At 50.3% G+C, this 26,660-nt stretch overlaps 1 protein-coding gene across 6 annotated transcripts in view; it reads right to left on the bottom strand.

The window, feature by feature from the left end:
* Positions 1-20,617, bottom strand: part of Acsl6 (acyl-CoA synthetase long chain family member 6) — a 63,552-nt gene extending 42,935 nt beyond the window's left edge. The window contains exons 1-5 of one of the 6 annotated variants that reach the window (XM_075992607.1): positions 20,422-20,617; positions 20,137-20,294; positions 4,100-4,320; positions 911-1,025; positions 265-329 (exon numbers count right to left, since the gene is read on the bottom strand). In XM_075992607.1, coding sequence (XP_075848722.1) covers positions 265-329; positions 911-1,025; positions 4,100-4,294 — 375 coding nt within the window. In that variant the 5' untranslated portion in view covers positions 4,295-4,320; positions 20,137-20,294; positions 20,422-20,617. Of the gene's footprint in view, positions 1-264; positions 330-910; positions 1,026-4,099; positions 4,321-9,408; positions 9,652-19,726; positions 19,998-20,136; positions 20,295-20,421 lie in introns of those variants that run through there. The other 5 variants (XM_075992610.1, XM_075992605.1, XM_075992606.1 and 2 more) reach the window with 5 other exon arrangements.
* Positions 20,618-26,660: the final 6,043 nt, after the last annotated feature.

Consider the following 26,660-nt stretch of genomic DNA (forward strand, 5'->3'; position numbering starts at 1 on the left):
TACCACAGATAACACCTGAACTGACTGTCACTATGTATGTTTTCTAAGCAGTTTTCTCATACCTGCTCAGATAAACCCAGACACTGAATTCACACTGTTCTATCTTCATATTATATTCTATAATATATATATATCTTTTCAATGTAAAGACTAATTTTAAGAAATGTGGCTCCTGGGACCCGCTGGCTACACCTAGGCTTCCCCTAACCCAACAGGGTACCATGCCTGCAGGGCTGGACAGGTGGGGCCTGTGCTCTCACTCACCTCCTGGTAGGAAAGCCACTGGTAAGGCTGCTTTGGCTTCCGGAAGCCAAGACAGGGCCCATTCCCTGCAGAGAGACAAGTGGGCCTTGTGTCAGGGGGAGAACAGGTGGACTCAGCTGCCCCCGTCCAGCAAGCGCAAGGTGGAAATCCCATGCTGTGGGAGCCTCTGGGTCCAGGAGACTTTTCTTGAGCAGTTTGTCTCACCTGCTTGTGGCCCAAGAAGATCGTGAGAATGCAAGAACAGCTTTTCCCTGGGGATCTGGGGGGCTGTGGGTGGGATAGCATGGTAGCCAGCTCCTACTGTGATTTATGTGATAGTTCCAATGGGAGAACTAAGAGGGTACTTACTCTTGGGGAGGCCAGTGGGGGGAGGGAGCAGGAGAGCCTTCTATGACCGTCTCCCTTTGACTCATACCCTGGGACTATTGAGGCGTCTCAGGGGACTGGTTTCAAGCCATGGTTGACAGTATTACAGTAGACTCCCCAGGGGCTGCCCATAGGGGTGTACAGAGTGGCCCCACTTCAGGCAGTCAGCTGCCTCTCTCAGTGGTGGAAAGACTCTCTGCTGACCTGGGCATTACTGTGTCCCTAGTAGCATGCTAGAAGCCTGTTCAATGCCTGATACAAGTCTCCAAACACTCCTCACCTGAGATACTAAGCCCACGGCGGAACACCTGGTACATGGTCCGGGCATCGTCATAGTAGTGGGTGAGCAGCTGCGTGCTCCCTCCAATCACAGATCGCCGGGCTCCACCACTGTCCTAGAAGTCAGACACACCAGACAAGTTGAGGTGAGCAGGGACATCAGGAATAGGCCCTGGCGTGAACATAGCTTGGATGCATTCCTGGTTCACATAGTTGAGGCTTGAAAGTGCTCATATTTGTGACCTGTTCAAGCAGAGAGCATACACACCCAGTCTGTATGCATATACGTACAACATAACTAGTTACTACATACAGGCCCAGTTTAACAGAGTCTCACATATATACACTCCTAAAGAAGCACACAGCCTTTGTATACCAGATTAGTGTACACAGAATGTCCACAATTATCAGGAACTCTTAAGATGTGGTTCCACAATAGAATGGAGTCTGTTATTACTTAGATATAGGATCAACCTGCCAAGGTACCCTGCGCCCAGCAGCCATTGCTATGCCCTAGGTCAGCTGTGTATAGCCTTGAGCTAAGAAGGTTGGCATCCATCACTAGCATGCTAGCATGGATTCCTGAGGAGAGTGCTCTAAGGTACTTTCCCAGGACTGAAGCCTGAGAGTGCGTGAAAGAACACACCAGGCAGCAAGATCCTGGGCCCTCAGCCATGCTGATCCAGAGAGGGACAAAGCAAAGGCCCTCTGTGATGGGGCCAGGGACAAGAGTTAGGTGTCGGTGCCTTCCTCCTCCCCAGGGCCCCCAAGCCCCGAGTTCTTCTGTGCCACAGCTTTGCCTGATCTCTCAGTGCTATTTGGGTTATCCTGGGATGGCCCAGAGCCGGCCAGTTCTTGGAACATTGAGTCTGGAGAAAAAATTAGTGTCGCAGAACAAACAGCCAAATGCAAAACCACAGGCAGCTCTCAGCTGTTTGGAGTGGAAAGTTCTTCTTGGCCAGTATTGCCTGGGAAAGACTGACCTGGGAAGTTAGGGGTACATGCAATCAGACCCACTTTATACCTGGGCATCAGACGTGACACTGCAAGAGACTGTGCCAGGGACTGGGGGAGGGGGCGGTGCTTGTGTTTTGGGCAGGGACACCTGGCTGGAGTTTAATGGATGCAGAGGGGTTGGCCAGGCAGAATGTACAGCAGGCGGTAGCAAGCACACACTCACGGCACAGGAGCACAGGGTGCTGAGGAACTCTGGGTAATCTGTGGGACTCTAGATGGATTAAGGTGAGAGCAGTCTAGAGAGGGCCGCAAACCCAGGAGTTGGGGATGAGGGCATTAGCCAACCAGAGACGGGTTTTAAGACAGGGAAGTAAAATGGTCTGAATTTTGTGTGTTCCAAGAAGTACCAGAGTGCTTGCCTCTCTTACCTCATTTCTTGCCCCTGTCACCACTCATATGTTCCTGATGGACAGGGACAGAGAACCCTTCTCTGAAAGGGTGGCGCCCTGCCCTTTCAGTGGGATCTGCACGGTCACCCGTTCTATAGGTTTGCAGACTGAACTGCAGTCATCCCTCCCACCATGCTGAGGCCCACCAGGTCACTATCACCCAACCCAGGAGCCCCAAGCTGCCTCCTCCTCCCTGCTCTGCAGCCACCACCCTTCTACAGCACAAACAAGCTGCATCTCTCTACTGAAAGTCCCCAATAATTCCACGACGTTCAGCTACTCCTGACAGTTTCTCTGCACCACCCCATCAGCTCGCTGGCCCTCTTTTGAGTACCCAGTTTACAAAGGAGGACTCAGTGACATGCTGGGTCCCAACCAAGAACTACATAGCTTAGGAAGGCACTGCCAGGCCTCCTGCCTAGGATTTCTGTTCTCCCTTTTCATCACCATCCTGTGGGCCTTTTCCAGACCATCTCCAGCTGCTCAGCACCAAACACAAACCACCACCTCCCAATGCCACACTCTTTCAAGCATACCTGGGCTTTCACACACATCAGTCCTTCCAATAGGAAGATAGCCCAAGAATCCAGATCCCTGTTAGACAAGGATCCGTGCCCTTCCCAGGTGGTGAAACATTGCCAGGCTGGTGGTCACTGACATGTATGATCAAGTGAGGTTCACAAGCATGTGTAGCATGAGCTCATTTAAAACTGGGGAGCTGGGTGTGGTGATGCACACCTGTAATCCTAGCACTGGGGGAAGCAGAGGCAGGAGGATTAGGGGTTTAAGGCTAGAGAAAAGCAAGCAAGCAAGCAACAAACCAACCACAAAAGCTAGGTGTGGGGAACTCTCTCCGTTTGCTCCTGGCTGGGACAGAACTGTTCACAGAACCGAAAGTTCAGAAGCAGGAGGCAGAAGTTTCTCAGCATGTGGCCTTTTGTTTCTTAGGAATTATATGAGCATACTATTCATGGGAATGCACACTAAAGGTTAGAACACAGGCAGAATTAAAAGAAAAATCAATCAATCAAACAAACAAAAACAAACAAACAAAAAGGGCTGGAGAGATGGCTCAGTGGCTGTTCTTCCAAAGGACCTGGATTCAATTCCCAGTTCTCACATGGCAGCTCACAACTGTTTGTAACAACAGTTCCAGGGGATCTGGTGCCCTCACACAGACATTCATGCAGGCAAAACACCAATGCATATAAAAATAAATAAATCTTTAAAAAATAAAAAAAAACAAACAACAAAATCCGTAAGTTTGGAGAAGCATATCTCATCAGTCCCTTGTTGGCAAGCCAGTGAATCTTCTTCCTTGCTGCTAGCCTCCTTGTGAGCCTAGGTTCTGTGATGAGGCATGGTCCTGGGATGAGCTCAACTCTGTTTCCTGTCAGCCAGGACTGGAGTCAGGAACTTGAAGTAAATTTACCCCACAGTCTCTGAGGACCGCTTAGCCCAGTGGTTGACCAGGCTCTGCCTATGGTCCATACAATTAATGGAGCAGAGGGAAATGCTCAAGTATTAAACTGATGGGAAGAGGAAAATAAAAAAGGCTAAGATAAAAAGGACTCAAAGTGCTAGATGAGTCTAGTCATGCCAGCACCTCTTTTGATGTTGTGGGGGTTTGAGGACCACCTTGCTGGAGACCTTGCCCAAGGCTGCTGGCTGGTTACCAGGGGACACTAGTAGTCTTTGGGCCACTTGGGGTCAAACGAGTTCCAGGTTTGGCTTCTACCATCTGGAGCTACTTTGAATGATGGGCCAGTTCCCGCTCTGCTCACCTCCACTTCTTCGGACTGCATCAGGAGGTTGCATGGCGGTTGCAAGGCCTTTGGCCGGTGAGCGAGCCAGTAGGCGAGGATGGCTGCCAGAGCACCCATACTCACGAGGGTGGTGGCTGAGAGGCTGCGGAAAAACTGGCCCAAGTCCCCTAGCTCGGGCAGCCGCAGGATCCTCAGGATCTCCTGGGTCTGCATCTTCTCCAGAAGTAAGAGGACAATCTCTGTAGGAAATAAGAGACAGATGAGGGAGGCAGGCCGTGGAGGGGTCCTAGTAGATGGGTCGGGCCCTGGGGTAGTCAGATATGCAGTCTCCTAATGCAACCCAGATCAGCCCAGAACAGCCCAGAAGCTGGACACCTGCAGACTCTTTTTCATTGAGAGACTAGAGCCCTCAGTACTTTTATCTAATGGCCTGGCATCTGGCCAGTTTTCTTGGGAACCACATGCCTAGGCCTGGGGCCATGACTAACAGCTGTTTCCACATTTTCCAGGGGCCAGTATGCACTGGCAGTTATGGGCATGGAGTCTCTCAGGCCTCAGGGTCTTTTGTTACCCTGGCCACAGATCTTTGCGTATGTTTGCTCCTAGGAGATGGAGAAGACGGGCAGACCTCAGAAGCACTCATAACTATGTAGAAGATGAGTGGGGCGGAGGGAGGCAGGCTCTACCTGATCCACCTCCGAGCTCTCAGCCCTAGGCTTTGCTTTTGAAGGGGAGAGAGAAGGGGACGTTGGCAGAGCCCATGGACTAGCCCAGATAGATACCTCCAGGCTTCATGACTGGAGGACAATGACCTATACGACTATATGACTGCATCACCAAACACAGGATACCAAGAGGCATAGTGGTCCCATCCTTGACTGGATACAGTTCATGGAGCAGAGAAAATGTTTAAGTATGAAACTGATGGGAAGAAGAACATAAACAAGGCTGAGAAGGAAAGACTGAAGCGCTAGATGGGTCTAGTGGCCCAGCACCTCCTCTGATGCTGCAGGTGGTGGTTAGGGTGCACCTCCACCCTCTGCAGTTCAAGGGAACACAGCAAACCTCTCAGGAAGACACAGAAGATGCCCTGAAGGCGAGAATGGCATCTCCCAGAGATCTCATGTGTCCTCCTGTTAGCTGTTGGGTAATGGCACATTGGCAGAGCAGGTGCAGGTTGCTGGGTTCTGCACCTTGCTCAGGACTAACAGGGAACAGAGGAATTGTTCGGGTTTCAGGTGCTGCTATCCACACTCGGACCCCTTAGCACCACTACCCAGTAAGACCTGGAGCTAGAAACTCCTGGGATATGCATAGGCCTGCCATCCCAGTGATCACAGGACAGGCTCTGGACCGCCCCACAGCGTCCTCAGGCCCTTGACATCATGGAGGCAGTGGGTATGGTTTCTCTTCTTGGGAAACAAAAATGAATGTCAACAGTGGTGACTCCGGAGGCAAGGGATAGCAGCCAAACAACTGCTTGACCTTTGAGAGAGGAGGAGGAAGGAGCTTAAATTCCAGTAAATAGTATTTGTGTTAAACTATAACATGGCATGAGGTCAGCAATAGGCAAAAAGTCACTGTAGACAGAGGAAAGGAAGTTTCTAGTTCATCTATAAACTACACATGGTTAAGCATACCCAACCTTTTTGAACCTCTACTTCCCCATCTTTGAAATGGGCACAGCACCACTGGGCACGGCATAGTCACAGACCTATAGACAGATGTGCTTGTCAGATGGAGGTGGCTCAGCCTTGGAAAGAGAGGCAGAGACAGGTCTGACGCAGGTGGCCCAAACAGAGGCAGTTTTGCCCAGGCTCTGTGCTTCCACGGAGCATACTTTTGTAGATATAGTGCAGGCTCTCTGAGTGAAAGGGACACTCACCAATCTCCAGGTATGGGCATTCCTAGGGAGCTGTGAAAGTGGACCCCTAGTTGGGCAAGGGCATCGTCCCGGATCTGTGGAGCTTGAAGCCCAAACTCATCGGCAATCATTTTGGTTTTTAAATGTATGTGAGTGCTTTGCCTACATGGATATCTATGGACCATGTACTTTGCCCAGTGCCCATGCAGGTCAGAAGAGAGCATCAGATCTCTCTGACACTAGAGTAATAGGCAGTTGTGAGCCACCATGTAGGTGCTAGAAATTGAGTCTGGGACTCCAGAAGAGCAGAGAATGTTCTTAATTGTAGTGCCATCTCTCCAGCTCCCACCAGCAGACTTAAGTGATGAAGACATTCCAGAGGAAACACACTCTCTCTCTCTCTCTCTCTCTCTCTCTCTCTCTCTCTCTCTCTCGTGCGCGCGCGCGCACAAACACACACACACACACACACACATACACACTGCAGTGTTCTTGTCATGAGAGTGGAGGCACAGCTATGAACCACAGTGCCTTCACCAAGCAAAGTCTCTCTAGGGAGGGAGGGCTCTGGGCAGATGGCCAGCTGGCCTTCTCTTCTCAGGACATCCACTTACCTAAAGTGTAGATGGGAAGACTCATCAGACCTACCAGATGAGTGACTCACTACTAGACGCCTCCACCAGCTCTTGAGGTGGGCGCTGAGCCGAGGACTGTTTCCTTTAGTGAAATGGACTGACTCTGTGGGCCCCTAGCCAGCCCTCAAGGACTCCACTGTATGTTTTAAAACACTATTAAAAAGGCTGAAAGAGGCCGGGTGGTGGTGGCGCACGCCTTTAATCCCAGCACTCGGGAGGCAGAGGCAGGTGGATTTCTGTGAGTTCGAGACCAGCCTGGTCTACAGAGCTAGTTCCAGGACAGGCTCCAAAGCCACAGAGAAACCCTGTCTCAAAAAAAAAAAGGCTGAAAGAATATCTTGAGACCACCAATCCCTGGCTCTTGGCAGTTGCTCACAGACAGACCTCAGACTGTAGCATAAACTAGGCATTTGGGAGAGGGGACAGAGCACGGTATGGAATGGCCAGGTCACCCATTCACCCTCCCACCCATGTATCCCGCAGCCTCCACATGGCCTCTGTTCTCAGAGTTGCAGGGCAGACATGAGGGAGTGGGCAGTGTTGTACAGTATGGCCTAGGCTGTGATCAGACACAAGAAGGCAGAGGAGGTGCCTGACTCAGCTATGACAAGGCAGAGCCGGCTGCTGGCAGGAAGTAGCACAGTTGTGGAGGCTGAAGGGTGGAGAGAAAAGGGTATCCCAGGCAGAGAGAGAAGCTAGAGAGTGCCTGGGATGCATGGGGAACCCAGTACTCTATTCGGTAATCCAGCCTTTGAGCCCCTGAACCCTGTACAAAGGTCACTATCACAAGCCTGTGAGGACGGTCTCTGAGCTTCAGGAGGGGACTTGTCTAGACCTCCTGAACTTCTGATTCTTAGAAAACCTGTCCTCTACACCACACAGTGTGGTCCTCACTGTGGCCCCTACACTCACTGTAAGGAAGTGGAACACAAGACTATTTCTGCAAGTCAGGGACACTGTGTGCACCCCCTTGTCTGATGTGGCCACCCCACTCCTGCCAATGCAGACTCATTCCCACAAGTCTCCTCTCCTTTGGAGTACTGTTGAACACCTAGAAAAATCCAGCTCTAGTGGTGGGAACATGAAGAGCCACCAGAATCTGAACATGGAATCAGTCTGTGGGTCCAGTCATATGCTCTTCATCTTACACAAACCACAAGTCTCCTCCCATCTGGTGCAGTGAAGGGCGTTAGATGAAGGACAGCCCACAGCTCCTCAGGTGGCTGTCCACCTAAGGAGCCAACTATAGCGGCCACAGTTCCTTTGACTCCAAGTCTGGCCTGCACCCCTCCTTGGCAACGAGCGTGTTTCATTTCTCCAGCTTTACCTTCTCAGTCAGAGGTGCTCACTTTCACTCTGAGGCTCCCTTCAGAGCTGGGAGACACTGCAGGGCAGGGCTGTGAGGCCAGGTCCTCTGAGGACACTGACTTCAGAGCCAGTGTGCGCCACCAAGCCCTTGGCATGTGGGAGGGGAGAGCAGAGACTAGTTCTGGGAGGCTTGTCGTCTCTGGTTATTTTACACGGCCTTGGCCTTCTCTGACCTCCTCTTACCTGGGGTGGTCCCTGAGGTCCAAGCCCAGCTGCCTCTTCCCATGCCCCAGGAGGCTTTTCTGATTGCAGCAGCTATGGCGGGTGGGGGTTTACAGACAACACCCCAGGGACCATTGGTGCTGCCGTTGCCAAGCAAGCTGCTGTGGGTGTTTATAACTGAGAACCCAACCCTCAGCAGAAACTCGCTTTGTCCCAAGCTTTTCCCTCCAACACGGATCCTTTTGGAATACCTAGTGGTGGCTCATGCTGGAGACCCTGAGACTTCCCCCAACCAGCTCACCCTGGAGAGTGGGTGGCACAACAAGCCTACCTTCCTTGTGAAAAAAGGGTGGGAGAGGACGGAACAAAGGGAGTCATGATGGGATACACATCGACTCCAAGGTGATAAAGTAGAAAGCTCAGAGCACAGACCCTGAAGAAACGGCCCTGGGAGAGTCAGCTCTGAGAGACCCCTCTGCTGTTGCAGCCTCCAGCCCTGGCACCCCGCGCCTTCCTAGGCTACCTTGATGCTTCAGCGTGGAACCACTACCCCTGCCAAGCTCCCAAACCTCTCCATTCCCCCATCCCAGAGCCCCAGGCTAATCACTACCCAAAGCAGCCCAGATTCCCAGGCTAGCCTCTTCAACCATCTCTCTTCTCTAACCTGTGCTTACACTTACACTGAAGTTCACTTCCTGTCACACAGATGTGACTCTGTCATGCCACTGTTCAAAAACTTCATCTGGTTCCCTACTGTCTCAGGACCCAAAGTCCGACCGCAGCAGTTGGCCCTAAAGATGTCCACATTTCTCTGAATCTTCTCTTGAATTTCCTTAGAATCACCCTTACTTTTTCTCAGCATCAGTACAGCCTGGTCCAGTGGGATCCTGGACCTTTGCAAACCTCTGCGGCCTTTAGTAATAAACGGCAACCTGAACCAAGCCATGAAATCACCAAAGAACCACCTCACCTCCCATTGTAGAGCTCAAATGGCAACCTCACCAGGCCCCAGGGTGCAGCCCTCTAGTCAACAAGCTGGGGACAGAGTCAGAAGGTGGATTCCAGTGCTGGACTGACCAGACTCAAATCCTGACTTAGATTCTTGATGTGGCCATGAGCAAGTCACCAACCCCCTCAGGGTCTCTTCTCACATAAGGCCATGGGCAGGGAGTAGGTGCCAGGCACACGGTAAAGGAAGTACTCGGTGGAGAGCAGCTAACTGGATCCATTTCTTCATGACTTTGCCAGCCAACGGGGCTCAAACACAACTTGCAAAAGACGCTACATTCACATCCTACCTTTCCAGAAGGCTCCGGGCACTGAGCAGGTGCTGCGCTGGTCTTGCTAGAACCAGCCTCCCTTTCTAAGGCCTGTGGAGCCCAGGGAAAGAGGTTACCACATCTTGATCAAGTACAAAAGTTGTGAAGGCCCTGCCCCTGGGGACAGCTGATGGCAACAGCCGCTTGCTTGCCCTGAGAAGCTGGGTGGTAGTGGAGGCATTAACTGTGGGAACAGTGGCTCCCTGGCGGCTGTGGGTGCAGCGCAGCTCTGTGAGGAGCTGTTGGCCCCTCAAGGCCCCCACTGGCCCCCCTTCATCTGCACATGGGGCGGTGCTAGCTCAGGCCAGCTCAAAGCCAAGCAACTCTGCCTTAACCCTCTCTCTGCCAGTTTGCCAGGGCCTCAGCCCATGCTCTTCCACCTTCCCTGACCCCACATTGTCTTCAGTCTGGGAGGGGAGTTGGTTGTGAGTTCTCAGAGGACAAAGCCTTCTTACATACACGCGCATACACACACTCACACACACATACACACGTATGAATACACACACACCTGGGACATCTATTGGGAGTCAGGGAACTTGGCCTCAACATTCAATCTGCTGAATTTCACTTCTTTAGTGGGTCTTCGACTTTACTTTTTAAAAAAATTACATTTTTTCAGTGTGTGTGTGTGTGTGTGCGCGCGCGCGCGCATGCAAGCATGTTTACAAGAGTCCCACAGTATGCAATCTGCCCTCCTATAGTAATTCTTGGGAAAGTTTAAGGGGCGGGAAATCAAGTGGCCATAACCAGAGTTCTGGTGGGTGGAAAGCGCAGGCGGCAGGGGCATGAAGCTGAGGGAGCAGGTCTGCTCCAGGAAGAGGGACCCAGTTGCCAGGGCAAGAAAAGCTCCTGTCTCACCAGCACATCTGAATAACCCCAACATACAGTGTCAGACAGCAGATTCTGGGAGGCCGAGCAACTCTCCCGTCTACACAGGGATCCCAGCTCAAGTCTGTATGACATAGGGGCTTCACTCCATGTTCCTCTTGGGTTTTAATTAGATTCACGGAGCCATAGATGACTGAGCCAAGGCCCTTCCCAACTCTGGCACTACCAGGAGAGGCAGCTCCTGTGTCCCTTGTGAGATAGGGTTGCTGTGTTACCAAGTAGCTCACTCCCGAGCTCTCTGGGGAGCCTGATTATAGCTCTCTCCTAAGGGTGATTAAAGCACCTTACATGAAAGGTCCAACTGAGGTTTACTGCGGCGAGCCACTTCCCTGGCTACCCCAACTCACCGTGACCGTGCCTCCATCGCCTGCCTTCACCAGCCTTCACGGCCATCCTCAAGACAGCATCTCTTGAAATTTTCACTCAGCCCAAACCCCTGCCAGAGACCATGATCGTAGACTTGTATGATCAGACCGGGAAGCTAGGCTCAGACTGCACTTCCAGAGACTCAGAAACAAGCAGCCTTGAGATCAGCATAGCAAACAGAAACACAGTGTCTTTTTACAGGCGCCTAGATAAGCCTTGCCCTCACTGTAAGTCAAGTTCAGCGAAATCCCAGGCCAGAGGGATAGAAACAGTAAAGGCGATATCTACATGGCAGAATAAACAGATGGCTGTGATGGACTAAGGGTTTGTGGACAAACTGAAGCTCCAATAGCCCTTCTTCCACATTGCACTCTGGGACAGTAGGCAGAAGTCCAGGGATACTGGTGAGGGCCATGATCACCATGCAGGCAGACGGACACTCCTGGCCAGGTCTCATTGTGTAGGAAGGCAAGTCCTTGGCGGTACCATGATCCTTTCCCTTTCAGATAAGTCCACAGTAGGACTGCTAACGCCTGGGTCTCGGGGCCAGGGATCCATTCCACTGCTAGCCAAGACTGGGGACGCATCATAAGTGCTGCAAGTTCAAGCTCAGTGAAGGACACAGCTGGTCTCCTGGCAGAAACACATGCTCAAGAGTCCAACTGCAGATGGCCAAGGCACAGATGGGACAGTCTTCTTTAGCTAGGACTGTGCTCCTTGAGGTAGAAAGGGTCCTGGCAAGACACACTTGGGGTTACTAAGGCAGAAGGGAGAAACTAAAGAGGGGCTTGCTTGCCTGCTTGTCATTTAAGGACACTGCTGTTCTCTTGGGGACACCTGCTCAGAAAGAAATGCCAGATACATGTCCTTAAGGGAAGGATGGGGCTGCGGGGTGAGGCATAGAGGCCAGCTGGGCTGAGGCGGAGTGACACGGTGGATTGGTTTGTCACAGGAAGAGCCTGTAAGACGTTGGCACCTGACAAGATCCCTCAGTGCGGGGAAGGAGACAAAAGACTGGCTGTACCAAGGACCAGAACACGAAGCTGAGGCTGGCTATTTACTGCAGAACATAAGAGATCACAGCTGGTACTGTATGCCTCATGCATTCCAAGGCACAGCTTGTGGGTCACCTGACCACCGCCCAGGACCCTGAGGCCTGGGGATACAAAAGTGTTCCAGGCAAATTGTGTCTCTCTGTCTGCCATGAGTGCTGCTCCTGTAGCCTGGAACCCATATTGTTCCTTTACCCACAATTCCACATACGTGTGTGTGTGTGTGTGTGTGTGTGTGTGTGTGTGTGTGTGTGTATACACCTTACACATTAAGCAATGACTCAGTCTTTCCTCAGGTTCAAGGTTTTTCTGACAAAGATAAATTGCTATACTTTCTGGCTCTCGTGGGAATAAATAAAAGGAAATTTTCTCCATTGCAGCAGAAGGCAATGCTGATCAATGGAAGCTGGCTCCCTTCTGCATCAGCATGCTGGAGCTCAGGGCTGGTTAACACTTGCAGTCCTGGCCCCGTAGCAGTGAAGGCCCACAGGGTTAACTTGGAACTCCAGCACTGGGTCCTTGGCTGAGCCAGGGACTGGGAACTCAGGCTTCCTTTTCAAGGGCAGGATGAATGGGGGAATATGCAAATGGCCGCCCTGCCTTCCAAGCTGCAGGGGAGGGCCCGCTGCTGGCTGGCCAGCTTCACTCCTCTCTGGGCCCGTCACTTGAAAGGGTTTGCACTCCTGTGGCTGGCTCCTGCAGCCAGGTCAGGTTGGGGGCTGTTCTCACCAGAAAACAAAAATCTCTTTCAGACCCAGGCAAAGTGAGGCCCCAGCCGGCCCAGGGAATGTTGCTGGAGGCTGTTCCATGCTGACCTACTGAGGCTACCCATCCCTGAATCCTGACTTCCCCATTTAAAAAAAAAAAGTTCAGCATCTTTGGAAAGGGCACTAGAAACTTCTGTGGCCACTGAGGAAAGAAAGCATGAGGGTGAGTGAAGGTCAGGACAGCAGAGAGGATCACCCCTTCTGAAGTTCTGTTGATTCTTTGCCTTTTGTAAAAACAAGGGTTTCTGTTGGTTTGGTTGGTTGGGTTGGGTTGGTGCTGGACAACTCCTGTGGTGTTCAAGGTGAATGTTGAGGGAGGAACAGAAGGCCACATATCCCCCACCTGGTGCCCATGCTGCTTCTCCTGAGGCAGGGTAGAAAGGCAGGGAAATTTTGGGGGACATGGGGAGAGGCAGGAACCTCCTGACTCTGGATACAGTCGGAAACAACAACATAAGCGTGATTTCCAACACAACCAGCAACTGCTTAAGACTCCTTTCTTTCCCAGCTGTAAACCTGTCATTTTCTGGGAATTTCACCAGAAACTCCATTTACATGGAAAGGACATGTATTAAAGCCCTGTGCACCCCCAGCGGTGCCTGGTTTCAGCTGATCAGAGTGTAACTTCCTCCAGGACATGTCAGAGCCATCTCGTTTATCAAAAGAGAGAAAAGCAAATGGGGTGAAAGCCTTCTTAGCAACCTGTCGAGTTATACCTTGACAGCAATGGTATGTCTAGGTGGGGCAGACAGTGCACCCTGACTCTTCTCTGAGAAGCTGGAGGCCATGCCTTCAGGTGTGTCTCCCTTTCTGAGCACATCCCTTTCTCTTAACCCTTCTGCTTATGCCTATGCTAAAGTATCTTCAGTAAGCCTCAACCGTGCACCATAAACTGGCTAGTCCTGAAATTCTTTCCTGTACACAAGCCAGGCATCCTGGTTTGATGCAAGCGGGGGGGGGGGGGGGGAGGGTGTGTCTCTAAAAGGAGGGAACTCCTCAGGCAGATGAGGGTGACAATGGGCCATTGTCTCTCTGACCCCTCACCTCTGACATTCTGACACTCCAGGGTCACCAAGACCTGTCCATCAACCACAGAGTAAATTTTGAGCCCCACAAGCACCCATGTGAGGTTCAGAATCCTCTCAGGAATCAGTGACACAGCATCATTTAGTCTGAGAGGACATCCAGGGTAAGGCCACTTAACAGCTCATTCTGGAGCCACACAAGAGGCAAGAGATGTTACATGGATCTTCCACAATCCAAGGCATAGGATCTCGTTGGCTTTGCAGCCTTAAGAAAAGGCCCTCCCTTGGGAGGTAATGGACCACTTGCTGCCAGCTGTCTCTAGTTGTCCTACTTTTGACTGTGGTCACACAGCATATTTACAAAGCTAAGATGTGCCTCCATGAAGGAGAATCAAGAGGCAGAGGGAAAGGAGGCGAGAGGTCACTGTGGGCCTAGAAAATGGGAATTTCACAAGTCACACCTATCCTGTTGTCTGGGCTACAGCAAGGATGCCAGGAACACATATACCCAGATCCTCAACTAGTCTGCTGGCCAAGGAAAGGACTGCTGTCCCCAGACATGGCCAGGCTAAGAAGATGGCAGAGTGGCAGCTGAGGAGGGGTGAGGTAAAGGTGTGCCCCGGAAAACCATATCCTCTCCACTGAGAGGTACAGCCACCACCACCACCACCACCACCACCACGGAAACTCTGCCTGCTAGGCAGGGTGCTAGAGTAGCAGAGCTTCATTCATGTAGCCCCAGCTCTGGAAACTGAGTAGAGGAGAGGCTACTTCTGAAGCCAGGGTGGTCTCTGCCACCCTGAACTGATCCTACCTGATACCCGCCTCCCTCCATGTTGGTAAGTATCTTTCTCCCATTGGCCTGAGAACATCCTGTCCAGCCTCTAGCCACTCCCCTATCTGATCTCACTGGCTGGCCCACACCCTACCTTGCTGCTCTTTCTGTGTCTTGGCTCTGACCATCCTGCCACAGAGCCTCTGGCTGACCTTGGTGTTCAGTTTCTGGTTGATCTCAATGCTGATTGGCCTTTCTGCTCATGCCTCAGAACTTACTGACAGTATTCACAGTAGGTCTGAGAGAAGAACTAGGGCAGAGATAGGTGGGCAGGTAGATCTCGCAGGGCGTCAAGGGCCCAACAGTCCAATACTAGAGGGAGAAATAGTGGAACAATGAGCCCGTTCCACTCATTCTTTCCAGATCCATCTGCATAGTGGGACAGAGTTCTGGGAGTGAGTTAATGTGGTGTGTCTCAGAGTTGCCCATTCAACCACGGGTTGCCTTCTTTCTCCCTTCCGCCTCTCCCAGTGGTCACCAATCACTAGGTTGATTCCTGCTCCAAGGGATTTGCTTATCCCAGGATCTGGAAACTGAGATTCTGATTGTTACTGCTCTAAAACCGTAAGAGGCAGTCAGCTTGGAATGCAGACCAGACTGGACAGAGCACAAGCCAGGAGCCAGCCACTCCCAACCTTCCACAGATGCCCTCCAGCTGAATGCCTAGTCTAGGGCGGGGAGAGGAATGACATTTCTGGGAAGAGCAGGTGGATAGGGTCAGGTGGGACTAATTGAAATGAAATGATTTGGGATCTGAAATTATTGATTAGACCTTCCAATAGATAGGGGAGTTCAGTTCAGAATTTCTGTCCCAACATGTGTCCCCTATTCTCACTTCTATCTCTCATAGACCCCAAGTCTCCCGTGAGTATGGAGAATATTTGGCTATGGCCACACCTGATAGGTGAGTGAGTGACAGGAAGCCATTGGCAGGCAATCTAAGGACACCATCCAGGCCCAAGCAGCATCTTTCTACAGTACTCCTTCCCCTAAAAATCTGAGGTGGGTCCAGTGGATAGTGAATGAGAACTCTGCCCTGTCTTCAAGGTAAGGGGCTGAGACTGTCATACCAGGCTATCAACAAGGGCAAGGACCTTGACTGGGGCTCTTTCTCAGCTATGCTGGATTATGTACCCAGAGCTGCCTGTCTACAAAGATACTAGACCTTGGAGTCCAAGAAAGCAAGAGCCCCCAGAGAAATCTTCCTTCTACAAAGCCATCCATTCCGCAGTTGTGGGTGATACCCCACCAATCCCCCCATCCATCCATCCATCCATCCATCCATCCATCCATCCATCTACCCATTATTCCTCTCTCCCTTCTGGAGCTCCTAAGCATCCCAACCTTGACAATATCAATGACCAAGAATTTGTCCCTGCAACTGGAGAGTTCTCTCAGCTATGCTGGGCAGAGCAGTCAGCATTCATTCCAGTTTTTTGTTGTTGTTGTTTGTTTGTTTGTTTTTCTAAGAGACAATCTCACGTACCCCAGGTTGACTTGGAACTTACTATGTAGTCAAAGCTATCCTTGAACTCCTGGCCCGCTTGCGTCTGCAGCCTCAAGTGCTGAGATTATAGGCATGAGCCACCACACTCAGCTTTTACTTCGGACACTCCCATTGCCAATCTTTCCTCTTGCCTTGAATGCCTTTTCTTTTTCTTCTTCATTTCTGCTTGCTAGAATCCTGGCTCCCCTCTGGGCAGCAAGTCTGAGAATACTTTCTGACCCTCAGCTTGTACCAGTTGCCTTCCTACTTAAATATCTTGGAGTCTCGGAGCTGCGCAAGGTAAGCGGTGATAACAGCAGCACAGCATTGTGGGAAGGTTGAAGGGACGCTTGCAGAATCATAGAAACGTGGTGATTGACATACAGTGTGTGCAGGGCGAAACAGAAATGCAGACAATATGTTTACACCCCTCCCCCCTTAATTCAAGGAATTTCTAAGTGCCTACTGTGTGCCTGGTAGATAAACAACACACCTTCTACCGTGGAAAAGTGTATGGAACAGCCCCCGATTTCCATCACTGAGCCAGGTTCAGCTTCAGGAAGGTCAAACTAAGAGCCCTTAGAATCACAAACCCCCAGAAAATCACCCGAGAGCAGGATGGCAGGTTATGCTGCCCCCTGGTGTCAGTGAGTTCTTGCTCACGTGCAACCTTAAAATTCCCTTGCAGGCTGTGGGCAGCTAAATGATCAGAATCTTCCCGCAAGGCAAAGGATTGGGTGCAAATTCAAACTTTCCCCCTTTGGGAGGCATGCCCCAAATGCCTAATTTTCCAGGAGCTCCACCATCGGCTCCAATTCTTAGCTGCCTTTTTGGACTTCAAGACTTCAAGCCAGTCATTTCCCTAGTGGACCCTGGGGTTGGGGTGGGCTCTGATGCGGCTGAGCTGAGCCAGCCGGTGCATGTTTGCACCTGTTTGGGCAGATACCTCTCACTTCAGCCTCGTATAGCCATGCCTTACTCAATAGAGCCAGGTCTATGTCCCCAGAACAGGGATCAGGGCTGGAGACTCATCTCTGTCTCTTTATGGAGCCCAGTCCCAGTGCAGGCCAACCCGGGATGCAACTATTCTGCTAACATAACAGTCCTGCACAACACTCCTGGCCTCCAGTCTTTTCCTCTTGACTCAGCCTGGCCACTGTGTCTAAGCAGAGGGCTCTTCTGTGCCCCCTGACAAAACCCTCTTCTCCATGTTCCAATAACCCAGGTCCCAAGGCAGAAGACCCTGAAGACTCAGCCCTGAAGGCTCACATGGTTCTCTCTGCATAACTCTGACAGCTCTGACTTCCTTCACCCGGCACTTGGCCTACCTTTGTCTGACAAACGCCCTGCGTCCCCGCAGAAACCCATAAAGACATCACTGGTGGGTCAGGTCTGAGGTTAATCAGGTTGGACCTTGTATAAGAGTACAGGGCTACATCAGCCTGAAGGGAGGGGTGCCTTTTAGAAATGAATCCATCAGGAGTGGCCCCTCTTTACAATCTGCACGCAGTGTCATAGATATGGGCAGGAGTGCCAACCCGCTGATTCCACTGTGCTTGGGTGTGTGGAGGGCACAGTTCTTATCAGACTGAGCACCTGATTCACGCTAGATCCACATCATTGTCTCTTTGTTTACAACTCAACATTCAGGTGAGATCTAAAATGGCCAAGTACTGTGCAGCTCAGAGGCGTGGCTGCTGTCTTCCGGGGTGCTCTTTCCTCTGCCTTTCCCTGAGAACTCTTGAGGTCAACTTTTGCCAGATCAAGCCTTGCTTCCTTTGGGGTACAATAAGTCACATAAAGCACATAAAGAGTGACATTGACTCAGGAGTGCCCTCCTGTTTGATCGAGCGGCAGGAACCTGGTAGCTACACTGGGATCCTGCACTACAGAGTAGAATTCATCCTTGGGTGAGAGAGAGAGAGAGAGAGAGAGAGAGTGTGTGTGTGTATGCATGTATGTGTTAGTATGCATTTCTCATGCCTTTCCACCCAGAGAAAGCCTGGGATCCAGTCCGACAGAGGGCAGACACATGCTCTATAAAGCCCACAATTCATCGGGAGCATAGCGTACAAGGAAAACCCTAAGTCATACTCATCCTTCTAGCAAACAGAGCAGCTGGGCCTAAGTGGAAGCAGCTGCCACCCATCCCAGGAAAAGCTCTGCTTGACTCTCCAAGGCCCTTGTAGAGCCCCTCAGTGAAGCAGATCCCCTTTTCTCATTCAAGGAGGCATGACAGAAGGCCAGCCTGTCTCAGTGACAGTTGTATGGGGTGTCTCTCACGGGCTACTGATGACCCCTATCACAAGGGTGGTTCTGTAGCCTCCAGACACTTTCCTGAAACCACAGATGACCAAAGCTTCGGAACCAAAGACCAAAGCTTGAACACATGCTGGATGGGGTTCTTTCTGGAGGAGGACAAAGGGAGCCAGCCAAGAACTGGGAAGGGGTTCATAGGCTTCTCATCATAGAGGCCATAAAAAGTCTGTTAACCACTACCACCACCACCACCACCACCACCTACCATCACCACCACCACCACTGGTGGTTACACATGACCCCAGTTCTAGCCTGTCCTTGCCTGTTGGGCATACAGCAAGACCAGAGTGGCCTGAGCATCCTGCCACCAGACACTGGCAGACAGAAGGAGCTTAGGGAGCTGAGTGGATTAGAGAGGCCTTATTCTCCCCAGCTCAGGGAAAATGTTCCAGTGGCCTAACTCAGGACAATTGTGGGGGGTGGGGAAATAATTACAAGGCCCATCATCCTCCCCACCACATTCAGGCCTGATCTAAGCAGACACTTGGCATGGGTGGATCAACTTAAACTTGAGTTCAAATGCCAGTCTTCCGGGTATTATCCATACGGCATTGGTTAAGTCAGTTGTTGAATCTTAACAATAAAAGAGGTACCATCAACCCTCTAGGTTTTGCTATGAATACTAAAAAACAAAACACATGGCTCACAAAAGGATTAACCTCTGCCCTTCCTTTAGCTCAGAAACAACTTTGCTACCGCTCCAGTGGAACTGTCTGAATATCAAATAAACACTAGCATGCATAGAGCATTTGCCCTGGCCTACGCCAGGTATAACCACGTTAAACATTAAGCATTTTCATATAAATTATCAGGCTTATTCTGCATAGGACTAGGGCCAGGGTTGGGTTGGAGACCCTGGAGAGGAGGAGGCCAGCATGGGGAAATATTGAAGGGATGGGCCTGTGGAGAGAGTCCAGGTGTGGTTGTAGGGATTTGGGGAGAGTGCGAAGCAGGGATTCCTCAGGGGTCCATTAGCTTTCTCAGAGGGTGCAGGGATGAAAGCTGATTCCTGTGAGGAACAGGGGAAGTCAGGACACAGCCCTGGGCAGAGCTAAGGGGCAAGTAACCAGCCAGTCTTGTCCTCTGGCTAAAGGGCAGTAGCGACCAGTAATGAGAAGGCTCTGGCTGGAATCAGGAAGCCCCCAGGTCAGCTCGGGCTGTACAGTTCACCCACCGCGGGACCTCGGGGGCAACACCCTTGGGTTTTGGTCTCTGGAGACGGACACGGACACAACACAGAAAATCTGCCCTTCCCTTGGATCAGGGCCTAATCTGAACACCGGTCCTCACCACAAGGGGAGAGGGGCTTGAAGAATGAAGCGAGGTTGTGGGGGTCTCAGTGAGCAAGGCCCTTCCTCTGGGCTGACAAAGCTGCTTCCCCAACACAGACCCGGGGCCACCGCCAGAATTGGGGGGCGGCTAGGGGACCTTGAAGGGACCGCTCAGCAGCCGCAGCACAGCGGAGGGCTCCGCAAGGTGGGGATGTCACTCCCGCACCCAGGGCCGAGATACTACAGCTTCCCGGAGATGGAGGTCGGGATCAGACCGGAACTTACCCGCAAACAGCCAGAGAGAGCCTCCCGACACTAGGAAGAAGGTCAGCATGTTGGCGAGAGGGCCCAGTCCGGGCCGCACTGCTTCCCGGGCCCACAGCCCCGCAGCCCGAGTCGCGGCCGCCGCTGCCGCCGCCGGGTATTTTTAGCCCCCACCTCCCCGCGCCACTGCGGAGACCCGGCGGGAGGGGGAGGGCGCGGCGCGCGCTGCTCACGGAACCCGACTCCCAGCCCCGCAGCGCGGCCGGGACTCTTGGGCTAAGAAGAGACAGCTGCGTCCGAACCGCCGAGCCCGACTGGGGGAGGGGCCGGCCGCCCGCCCCGCAACGTTCCGGGGGAAACGGGTTGGAGGGGGAGCGCTCACGGGTGCACTGCCGCTGCCATTCACCCTTCCACCCACGAACGACCCTTACCTCCGCACGACCCGCCGCCAGGGCTTTATGGCGAGGCAGGCTCAAGTGGCAGCGGGGTCCAGGACTTCTGTCCCAGGAAATACACATGCTGATGGGCCAGTTCCAGGCTGACTCGGACGCCCCCTGGGACGTGATTTTGTAGACACTGGGAGTCACATCTGCAAGCCCGAGAGAGGAGGAAGTGATTGGGGGCTCTCTAGGTGAGGCTAAATTGAATAATGCCTAGATATAATGAGAATGCGCAAGGTCAGGTTGGAGGCCACACAAGGTCACAGGAAGACTCACCAGCTGCCAAGTAGTCGGTCACCAATCCTCAGGCATGTCACATGAAGCCACAGGCAGCCACATGGAATCACGGGTGCCTTCCGAGGACTCAGGCAGGGATGGTTATGTGTGTGGTACATGAGAGCTCAGGTTCCTTAGCTATGATAACCGGCTAAAAAGCCACCAAGTTGCTGATGGTGTTGGAATCCCTCTGTCTGGGAACAAAAGGAGGAAGCCTGATTCTGCGATTTTCCAAAAGAATAAAGGTAGGTATTCTGATGGAGGCTCCATGGCCATTTTCAGGTGGATTTCACGAAGTTCTCGCTCAAAATTCTTCCTTGTGTTCTTGTTCAAGCATTCAGGACCCACTAGGTCTCCAGCACCGAGGACAGCGCTCAGGCAGTCCCGCCCTCTCTATAGGCAGCCAGGCACTAATTGAGATCAGGACCTGGGCCAGGAGAAAGAGGGTGAGAAACCAGACAACAGACATCAGGAAGCAAGGGTGGATAGGTAAGATCGCTTGCTCTTTGTGCACTTGAACTCACAGCTGGGCTGCAACGTGTGTGTGTGTGTGTTGTGGGGAGAAGGTTGTCCTGCACCTTTAGTATTGGCATATATATCCAGGACTACGTGTGTGAACCTTAGCATGTGTGTACAGTCTGCAGATATATGTACAGTACGTCTCTACACCAGACTCTTCTACCCCATTACAGGAACTGGGTCCCAGGAGGGTTACTCTTACTTGAAGTCAGGCTCTTTCTGGCAAGGGTTTTGCTGGAATCCAAACTTGGCAGACACCTCCACAAGAGAATCACAGAGGTGATGTGGCAGGATTTTTCCCAGTGGGTGACACAACAGTCAGAAACCCCCTTTTCTGTGCTCCCCCATAGCAAACTAATTGAAAGCCTGCTCAGGAGGAGACCCAGGCAAGAGGAACTTCTAGGCTGAGCAAAAGGAGTGGATCTTTTCAAGTCAGACTGACCTAGGGAGTCAACCAGAAAGTGTCTCCATAGGCTAAGGGACTAACTGAATAGCCCAGAACAGAGCAGGGGTCCTAGGAGCTGAGCAGCAGTCTCTGGGCCCAGAACTCTGCAGCACCAAGATGCAGGAGCCTCAAGGCCTTTGGGTGGCTTCTGGCAGCCTCTTCTCCAGAGTGATGTCATGGGACACATTTAGCCTGGCCTCCTGCAGAATGTCACATCCGGTTTCTCTTCCCACAGATGCCCCTGCTTCTTGTAAGTATTACAATTCAAAAGCCTATGATTACAACTTAACCGCGTGGGGTTCTGTTTTCCCTCGAGAGGGATCTAGATGGGAAGGGATCTGAGCTGGCTGTGGGATCACGGCCAGGTTTCTCTTCCCTCTAGACCTCTCCCCTCCACTGAGCATGACTTGTTCTTTTCTGTACTGGGTTGCCAAGAACTCCCTCCTCCTTGTGGATCTCCATATGAACCAGGCAGGTGTGACTCGGAGACCTTTAGACTTCACAGGTCCAGCCACCATGAAACACGGCAAGAGAGAAGTCGGGGCAAGGGGCTTCTGCATCCAACTGTACAGTGGCTGTGGCCTTCCATCCATTCATTTGTTCATTCAGTCTTTAAGTTACTGTATGTTCTGTGCCATCTCCTGGTAGGAGTTAGGGTGTAGGAAGGCAGTAACAGTTGTGTAGTGTGGCAAGCCTAGAAACAGAAGGACTGTCCTACCATAACCCTGGGAAGATCTCCTAGAGGGAGGAACATTCATATTGGACCTTAGTGCAAATGCTTAGAAAGGAGGGGTCCCCTGAAAAGGCTGAAGACTTGACCCTAGGTGCTACTGAGAGGTGACTAGAGAGTGCATGTGCTAACTTCATCAGTAGAGTAAGCCCTTGTTGAGTTCATAGCTGAGCAGCCTATGGGGAAAGGTTGGGATGAAGAAGTAGGCACTGAAGGCATGGCTTTGAAGGGTGTGTCCTATCTCTCGATCCTTCTCTCTCCTTCTCTCTGCTTTCTGGTTGCCACAGATGGGAGGATCTTCTTCCTCTCCACCATGAAGCTCTTCCTCTCTTCAGACCCAGAAACAGCCAAGCAACTATGGACTGAGACCTCTGAAACTATGATCCAAGATAGAACTTTAAGTTGATATTTCTCAGGCATTTTGTCAGAGTGGCAGAAACTTGACACCAGCCATCCAAGTTGAGCAAAGGATACCAGCTGCAGTAATGGCTCTGGTTCTATCATGGCGTTGACGCCTTGGGGAGACCTCTGCCCTTTTCTGTCTCCATTGATGCAAGTAGATACTGGTCTAGAGACTTCTGATACCAAGCAACAATTTGTTGCCTTTTCATCATCACAGTTGAGTGACAAGCCTCTGTGTCTACACCAGCCTTCATCTCCTTGTACGTTCTGCAGATGGCCGTGAGAAACAGCCTAAGATGGATGGGATCTGATGATCTTGCATGTAGAACATCTGAGTCATGACCCCTTGGTATCTGTAAGTCTGAAAGGTGTTTTCAGTTCTGGGGATGGAGCCCAGGGCTTCACATATACTAGGCCAAGTGCTCTATTACTCAGAAGCATCCATAGCCATTCCTATCAGTTCTGAACATATTTTGATAATTTCCCACATTGTAAGTACCTCTTTCTGGTGGGACCCAGAAAACTCACTTTTCCAGCCTTCCTTGAATCCAGGAATGGGTAAGTGAATTAGATTGTGCCAATGAAATATGTCTTCCTGAGCCTCTGATCCAAAAATTAGGAATGAGTGGGAGAAAACCCTGCCCATGGCATCCATCTTGCTGGCAAAAAAGTAGCAAAGTAATGGATGGTGTGTGACTGTGGGAGCTGTTCTTGTAAAGTTAAGGCTCTTTTTTGAATCTCCCATAAATGCTATGAGCTATACAACAATTTTCAGTAAGTTCTTTTTATGCTAAAAGAAAGGAGTCCGAATGGATTTGGTGTTGTGCACAGCCAAGAACTCAGTTTGTCTCCCTCATTGCCCCATTGCTCAAGGTCTTTTCAGCCCTTGAAATCTTGTGGCTACAGAGCTAAGCACACAGCATGATACATGCCTGGTCCCTCACACAGTCTCACTGTGGAAATGAAAGTTCTGGCTGGTAAGGCTTGATGAGACGGGGTCTCACTATGTAGCCTTGGCTGCCTTGAAACTCACTCTGTAGAACAGGCTACTCTCAAACTCACGGAGACGCACCTGCCTCTGCCTTCCCAGTGCTGGGAGTGCAAGCATATGTAGTAATAGGAGCAGCGGGGCTGTGTCCCCAACACCCCAGCCGCCTGCTCGGCTAGCTTATGCCCCAAAATAACAACACACAAATTGTATTCATTTAAACACTGCTTGGCCCTTTAGCTCTAGCCCTTACTGGCTAATTCTGATATCCTGATCAACCCATCTCTAATAATCTGTGAGCACCAGTCTTACCGGGAAGATTCTAGCCTAAGTCCATCCTGGGTCGGAGCTGGGGCATGGCGTCTCTGAGGTCTGCTCCCGAGAGGAGAGCTGTGGAGTCTGAGCTCACTTCCTCTTCCTCCCAGCACTCCGCTCTGTTTACTCCACCTACCTATGTTCTAACCAATAAAATGGGCCAAGGCGGTTCCTTTATTAGCCAATGACCTTCCTCCATCATTTCCCCTTTTTCTGTTTAAACAAAAAAAAAAGAAAGGCTTTAACTTTAACATAGCAAAATTACATATAACAAAACAGTTATCAAGTAAAAATTACAACAATCTTTATCATAACTAAGGAAAACTATAACTATAACTAACTATTCTTAACTCCATCAAAGACTCCAGAAAGATACAATATGACCTAAGCAAAAAAAGAAAAAAAAGCAACTTTTAAACTCTAGAAATGACAGAGACATCTCGCTGCCTGGACAGTCACCCAAAGTTCCTCTGTACCGTTGGGGCATCCATCTTCAGCCTTCAGGCCCATGGTATCCAGCAGACATTTCCATGAAGCAGGAAAATTCAAAGTCAGTTCAGTCACTATCTGTTGTGTCCTGCAGAATGTCTCGCAGAATCTTTCATGAATCAGGAACCCCGAAAGATCATCTCACCTTAGGCAAGTTCAGTAGTCCTCTCTCTGTGGGTTCTCTGTGTCCAGTTTATGCAATAGTCCAGGCAAGAGCAGTCTCTTGCCCAAATGGCTATCAAACTCCATAATGAGCCTCTTCGATGCCCATCTTCCTCTTGAAGTAGATTGGTGCTGCCAGGAGCAGAGTGTCTCATTGTCATGAAAAGTCCTCAGTTATTAAAACATTTAAAATGCCATATTCTATAATCTTTGAAAAATATGAAGAATGCCTATCTAAAATATATCTACGCACATCTAGAAAATATTAACTAACATGACTACAAACTTGACTATTATGATTATCTATTAACAATCTATATTTCTAATTATACATTACATTTTTAAATGAACTACACAATCATAGTATCTTAATCAATAGCAGAAATATGCATATACATATAACAAAATTGACCTTAAATCTCTATCAATAAAGCAAAATCTATACTAATACAAATTATTCATATCTCTATCATATCCCCCTTTAAATGTAAAAGAACATTTATAAACTATATTTGGGAACATGGGCACAGTTTTTTCTCTCCAAACTGCTTCCTGCTGAATGGGGACACTGTTAATCAGATCATTTAGGGTGTAACCTGTGTGCCAGGTTTATCTCAGTTGGCAGTTGAGTGAAGTAATTTTTTGAGGGTGTTCACAGGAACGTTTCAGGAGGTCGTGGTCTATCATACCATGTCGGGATAGATGCAATCCACAGGGTCTGGTCCCCTGTGAAAACAAAAGAAGACCCTCTCCAAAGCATCATATCCTTAGACCCAAATTCTGAAATCATACCCTCATGATATCCATTCTGGTTCCACTTGGCAGCCCATATAATGAAATGTCTCTCTGTACTTAGCTTCTTCACAGTCAAAAATTTTAAAGAAAACACAATGTACATAATCCAGACTCTCTGTGAATTTTCCATTTTTATGTGGCTTATTTTTCTTTATTTCTTTTAATCTCTTAACTATCTGTACTCTGTCTCTTTAAAGACTTTACCTTTTCTTTTTGAAACCATTAACTTTATTCTCTATATTCTTTTTCTTCTCTCTCCCAAGCCTATGTACATTCATCCAACAGTGTGACTCATTTAGTGGTCTGAATCTGTCCTATTGTGAATCTGCAATTTTTTACTATCCAGGAGCACTTTTGATTTGCGCCTTTAAATCACTAGGTGCTTAAGAATCTAAGCTGTGACATTCCTAGGTTAACTTTTTGCTTTTTGAGCGTATATCTTTGACCTGAAATAACTCTGTAGACCAGGCTGTCTTTGAACTCTCAGAGATCCGCCTGTCTCTGCCTCCCAGGCATTGGGATTAAAGGTGTTTGCTACTACACCTTGAACTCACAGAAATCTGTTTGTCTCTGCCTTTTAGGCACTGGGATTAAAGGCGTGTGCTACCACGCCTTGAAGTCACAGAGGTCAATCTCCCTCTGCCTTCCAAGTGTTGGGATTAAAGGTGTGTACTACCACATACAACAACTCTCTTCCTCTTTTTTTTAAGAATTTCAACTTTTAGCCTGCATATATTTTTAACACATAGTAAACCATTTAGAAATTTTCTTTGTCTTTGAATCTCTCTTTACTGTATCTCTCTCTATTTTTCTGACCACATGAGTCTTTAATTTACCAAGCAATCTCAGTAGGACTAAAGCCGTGGCTTTGACAGCTGGATCCAGCCCATTCCTTAGCTTTCCAGCCTCATGGCTGAGGTACTGGCTGTAGCCGTGTTTACTGCCACAACTCTATGGCATTTCAAGGTCCCTGCCAGCCAGCGAGCTACAACAGACAACACTCAAGTCCTCTCTCGGTAGCCGGCCCTCCTGCCTCAAACAGTCAGAGTTTGCCCTGGCAGGATGGCCCAGAAAGCCGGTATTTTTAAACGGTGCAGCTTTTTTCCTGCTATGGCTGAAAAACGAAAAGCATGCGTTCAGCTTTTCATCAACACTGTTTAAGTGTTTCGTGGCAGGACCTCTTAATGAGCTGCAGGGTTTTGCAGCTAAAGCTGAGTCAGGAAGCCTCTCTTAGATGAGAGTGCTTGCTTGCCTCTAGCAGAGTAGACCTGAGAGAGTGCTGCTACCAAGAAACCATGCACAAAGCTGTCATTTAGTTCTAGAATTACTTCTCAAGCTGTCTCAGGCTTTATGTGGAAGCAGTTGTCCACGTGGGCACCATTCTGTAGTAATAG

Source organism: Microtus pennsylvanicus, chromosome 11 (assembly GCF_037038515.1).
Source record: "Microtus pennsylvanicus isolate mMicPen1 chromosome 11, mMicPen1.hap1, whole genome shotgun sequence".
Lineage (NCBI taxonomy): Eukaryota > Metazoa > Chordata > Mammalia > Rodentia > Cricetidae > Microtus > Microtus pennsylvanicus.